The 5,372-nt window shown below is 30.2% G+C and overlaps 2 protein-coding genes across 2 annotated transcripts; one reads left to right on the top strand and one right to left on the bottom strand.

The window, feature by feature from the left end:
- Window positions 1-1,570: 1,570 nt before the first annotated feature.
- Window positions 1,571-2,296, bottom strand: LOC130981421 (protein FAR1-RELATED SEQUENCE 5-like). The gene has a single exon (XM_057905022.1). It carries the CDS (start codon window positions 2,294-2,296, stop codon window positions 1,571-1,573), a length of 726 nt encoding a protein of 241 aa, XP_057761005.1.
- A 287-nt stretch (window positions 2,297-2,583) lies between these two features.
- On the top strand, window positions 2,584-4,634 carry LOC130981422 (uncharacterized). The gene is made up of 5 exons (XM_057905023.1): window positions 2,584-2,633; window positions 3,492-3,671; window positions 3,980-4,073; window positions 4,127-4,256; window positions 4,345-4,634. The coding sequence occupies exons 1-5, from the start codon at window positions 2,584-2,586 to the stop codon at window positions 4,632-4,634; spliced, it is 744 nt and encodes a 247-aa protein (XP_057761006.1).
- The last annotated feature ends 738 nt before the right edge of the window (window positions 4,635-5,372 follow it).

Raw genomic sequence — 5,372 nt, forward strand, 5'->3', positions numbered from 1 at the left:
TTTTTTTAATTTTTGTTTTAACAAAAACAAATTTTATGTTTAACTTTTCAGTTTTCACAGTATAAATTTTTCAAAAAATTTTTAAAAAAGAAGATAGATTTTCAAATATTAAAAATACTAAAATTACGTTTGGTTTATTTGTTTTAAAAATATATTTTAAATACTTTAGAATGACAAAATATATCTTTATTAAGCATCGATTTTTGGTATTTAAAATTTTTTAAATGAATAATTATTTTTTATACACAATTAACATGAAATAAATTACTGTATTATCATGCAAATTTAAAAAATTTGGTATCTCATATATATATAGTTGATTTTTTTATCATGACATTCTATAACAATAAACAAAAATAATTGGAAAAATAATAAATTTATTTTGTTGATGATTCTTTAGATTTACTTTCGAATGAATTAATCATTTAATATTACAATTTTTTTATATTAACACATTTTTTTAGCAAAAAAATTATTAACAAAATAATAAATAAACAAATGTTAAAGGTAAGGAAATAAAAGTTTAAAATAAGAATCCAAGTTTGTTGTTGATATTTTTAAATTTTCACCGTATTCTACTTTCATGAATGATTATCGATTTAGAACATAATTTTCATTGTTAAATTATTTCTTTAAATGATATAGTATTAGTTTTAACAAATTGTACGTCAATGTTAATTCAGAAAATAAGAAAGGTAGAATTAAATAAAAGAAAGGAACCAACACATATTTAAGAATCAATTTAGATAAATGAGTTAATTAAGTTAACCCGTGATTTAGTGTTCTAAAATTATATGGAATTTTAAGGGAGATTTATTAAGAGAAAAAGAAGAAGTTTGTGTATGTAATTTTAGTACTCCATAATTGAAAAGAAAGCGGGAAAAAAATTTATTTGAGCTAAATATCTTTTTTATTTTTATTTGAGTTTAACTTAAGTTTGAGTTGATGTTAAATGAATATAAGCAGTAAAAATTTTAAAAGAATAAAAACATAAAAATATTATTTTAAGCCTAAGCTTAAGCTTAAAGGACAGAATATTTTTTCGGATAAATAATATTAATAAATCAAGTTGGATTTCGTGTTATCAAAAAGTTCTAAATAAAAAAAAGTTACTAGTGCATGTCCCAGGAACAAATTTCTTACAAAAATTTATGTAAATCGAATTGACCAAATTTGATTTAGCTTTTCTGGTGCTAAATTGAAACAGTATGATTCAAATTAGTAGAAATAAAGACAAATCGAAATGGATATCTTCGATTTATGAATGCATGAAATTCATTCACAATATATATTCTAATTAAGGATGAGTATGACTTACGGGTCGATTCATTAGTAATAGAGCCTATTTTCGAAGTTGAAGCGGGAGACACCAGAAACTCAAGTTTGAATTAATTAACAGAAATATAATGTATAATTCTATACCAATAAATTATAACTTAGACATAAAAAATAAAAAAATAAAATTCAATTTTATATATTATGTATCTGTCAATTATAAATTGTTGTATTCATGTCCTGTGCTAGAGTTATACAAAAAATATGTCTGTAAAATTCGTAATAAATAAGAATATTAAAATAGGTCACAAAGATTATTTTCAGACCCAACCTTGTACCTCCAAAATATTCTGTTGTCTACACGGAAAACACCTTCCAAGTATCGAATTGCAGCACTTACATCTCCATTTTGCAGTTCTCTTTGTCGCCTCACCTCATTATACATGTCTTGCTTTGTGAATGTCACAAGGTTAAAACCCCCAAGCTGTGCCGCGAAGGATTCATATATTTTAGGAATGCTGATACCAACCTCCCTCAAGCTAGTCATTTGTGCAATCTCTACTTCAGATAGCCGCCTGTGCGACCTCAAGTAATCGACGAACTTGCCAGATGCGAGTTCATGATTATGCTCATCCACAAACCGAGACACGTACCATTTGCCACTCCCATCTTTTCTCTTTATCCTCATCTCGGCAAGGCAACCACAACGAGTCACAATCTTGTGCTCCTGTTTTCGATTAGCCATCTGTAGCCATTTCTTCTCCCGATACCTTTGCCTATTGCACACAAATGTGTATCGCACAATATCCCCTGCACTATTTGTTACCTTCCTCCCTTGCCTCGTAGAAAATCCCTTTAATCGGCTATAGTTATTATAAAAGGATTTGGCTTCATCTGGAGTGTTAAATTCCATTCGAAGGACATCATCTGGCCCCACTCCTTCATCCGAATCGAACCCTTCATTACGACCATCATCCTTACTTGCATAGTTACGAAAGTATTCCTCTGCTTCAATTCCCATGTCATATAATGTTTCCTGTATAATTAATGAAATCCATTATTCATCATCGGGGCCACGGGTGGTGAAGAAAATCAGTTTAACAAAACTGCACATAAATTGCTTTAATAAACCAGAATTTTTAAACAAAATCAGTAAACTGAAACTACACTGTTTGAATAAAAACGAGTTTGCTAAAAACTAGTTTTTATGGTTCAATTAGGTTTGAACCCAACAAAACTGGTATCTAATTTCACTACAGTAATGTCAATACTATGCACTTTTTTTACTGTTGATAGCATAAAATGATTATGACGTCATATACAGTAGCCATAGTCTGTGCTTTAATTTCATGTCTCAGGTCTTAATAGTTTCTGATTGGTGTTAAAAGATTAATTGGCTAATAAGACAACCTCAAGAATTAATAATTATCCTATGGCATTAAAAAAATTGGTCCTATTTCATAAGCTCACTCAAAGTGAGGACTAACTTAGTTACTACATACTACTTTGAAGGCTAAAATAATCATAAGTTTATTTAAAAAGTCATTTTTTCAGCTATTATGAATTAATCTTTTTAAAATAAATTTTGTATCTTAAATTCTATTCTGAATTTTATATTTTAAGACTGAAATTCTAATTATAAATCCTCCACTAAAAGTCAAGGAGCTATAACTCAAATGACATAATCCCCTTGTATTCGCCTAAAGGTCTCGGATTCGAGTCTAACTCCTATTTTTGAAAAAAAAAATTCCTCCACTAAAAAATTTTAAAGTTAAAAAAATAATTTCATCATTAAAAATTTTTTAATGTTAATTAATAAATTTTTTTTCCTACACTTATTCTCATTTTTCCACAAACAATGCTGCCTCATTACAAGGAGCATAGTTTAGTTTGGCAATGAATGGTGCCATTTGAAGGAGTAGGTAGATATCGACCTTGCCTAATCTTAAAGAAGAGTAACAATATTACAAACTCTTCTTGCTATAATTGAAGCAAGACAACTTGTCTTACTTCACTCCAAAGCCAGCTTCTTGGCATTGACCATCTACTAGAGAATATGATCATGGGAATATTAGTGGAAATCTAGCTTGTGAAAACTGAAGATTAAACAAAATACAACAAGAAAAGACTCTGAATTCTGGTGGGTTAGAAATAGATTAGATTAGAGAAAATGATGGAGCAACAAGTGCGAATGTCACTAATTTTGTTGGCAACAGGAATGTTCTGAAGGCCACCATCGATGTACCTGAAGCTGGTGAAATGAACCTTTACTGCACCCATCTTGATCATCTTGATGAGAATTGGAGGATGAAGCTGATTAATGCAATAATCCAGTCTAATAATGATGAGCCTCACACCTTAGCTGGAGGGCTTAACTCACTTGATGAATCAGATTAGTCACAAGAAAGATGGACTGATATTGTTAAGGTATATTCTTATCCGTAAGCTTTAAAGTTTTAACCATAGTCAAATGTAAATATGAGTTAATTAAAATGGGATTAATGTCCAAATTGGCCTCCTAATAAGTCACACGATAGTCAAATTAGTCATTAAAATATTCCATAAAATAATTTATTTTACATCCAAAGGGATTATAATTGGAGATATCATTGTTTCTATTACAGAAGTTATAGAAAATGACCTATTTTAGAATGTGACTTGATGATTGATTTACGTAATCGGAAGTAACTGAAAAGATTTACAGTGAAACCTACAAATCGATCACTGATTCAATCCGAGTAACTGCAGAGGATATACGTCAACAGAAAACTAAGAGTAATGATACAAACTTAAGTCAAGTTAGTCCTATGTATGAATTGATATTATTTTTTCTCTTTGTTTTGTTTTTCAGTACTATGAAGAGATTGGAAAACCAATACCAAAGGTTGAAGTGATGAAATATCTAAAGAGTAAGCAGTACACGGATGCTAAGGACTATTCACGGGAATGTGAATCTTTTGTGATGATTGCCACAGGACAAAGTAAAATAAGAATACCTTAAGCTTTTAATTATGTGACATACATTTCATCAATTTTGAAAACTCTTTAATCCTCAAAATTATAATGCAGGTGTGCAAGGGACATGTAAGTATGGAACAAGGGTAGATTACATATTATCATCATCAGATTCAACATATAAGTTCGTAGCAGGGTCCTATCTTGTGCTTTCTTCCAAAGGGACTTCAGATCATCACATAGTCAAAGTTGATGTGGTTAAAGAAAATAATAGCATTCTAAATAGTAGTCCTCGTCAAGAAGAAAATAATAATGTAACAAAGATGCAGCAGAGAATGAAAACACAGCCAAGTCCATCAAGTTGTATATGGAACAAAAACACATATGGGAGAGATATAGATTGAGTTTCTTATTTTTCTTTTTCTTCTCTTTAATTTGCTTACATTAATCATTGCTGAATTTAACTATAGTTTCGAAGATGGGGCAGTTCAGTTAGTTTTAATTTGTTAATGCTTCCTAATCCTCTAGTCATATGTGTTCTGTATAAATCTGTGTTTCCTAAAAGACAAAAGATTTACAAGATTATTGAGAGGCAAAATGTTATGTCTTACACATTTTTCTTTTGTTATTTCTTTTTGGAGTTGTATAGCTTTTGGTTTTTGATTTATGAACTCAAACAACCATTATTTATTTATTTCTTTCTTTTGTTAATAAGAGTCCTGTTCCTGTCCAGTAATCTGAGCCGAGGTATAACTCCTTCTAGTGCCGAGATATAACTCCTTCTTCCGTGGAGGAGGTTGGGACCTGCAAAGAGACTCCAACGCTCAAGTTAGTAAGAGTATAAGATGAATATCAAATGACTCAGAATGAATAGTATTGTGTACCTAAGATTGGAGGTGGACGTATTTATAGAATTGTTGTAGTACGATTACTCTAATATTGTGGAGCTGTTACTTAGTGGGATAATTATGTGATAACTGCTCTAATGAGTTTATTTAGAGAGATTTGTGGAGAGATTCCTGTGCTATCTGGGTTGGCACATAGTTATTTAATTGTATATGATAAGTTCGTTAGGAGAGCAAAACATGTACTCTCCACGTACTCCTCCATGTGTGTATTTAGTTTTAACCAAATTGATGCAC

The sequence above is a fragment of the Arachis stenosperma genome, chromosome 5 (genome assembly GCF_014773155.1).
Source record: "Arachis stenosperma cultivar V10309 chromosome 5, arast.V10309.gnm1.PFL2, whole genome shotgun sequence".
Classification (NCBI taxonomy): Eukaryota; Viridiplantae; Streptophyta; class Magnoliopsida; order Fabales; family Fabaceae; genus Arachis; species Arachis stenosperma.

What these genes read in the sequence shown, in the direction of transcription:
- LOC130981421 (XM_057905022.1), bottom strand. Translation starts at nt 2,296, where the DNA reads ATGGGAATTGAAGCAGAGGAATACTTTCGTAACTATGCAAGTAAGGAT.
- LOC130981422 (XM_057905023.1), top strand. Translation starts at nt 2,584, where the DNA reads ATGACGTCATATACAGTAGCCATAGTCTGTGCTTTAATTTCATGTCTC. An exon ending in GCTTTAATTTCATGTCTCAG is followed by an intron (nt 2,634 to 3,491) that starts GTCTTAATAGTT and finishes TGTTGGCAACAG; the next exon opens with GAATGTTCTGAAGGCCACCA. An exon ending in ATGATACAAACTTAAGTCAA is followed by an intron (nt 4,074 to 4,126) that starts GTTAGTCCTATG and finishes TTTGTTTTTCAG; the next exon opens with TACTATGAAGAGATTGGAAA.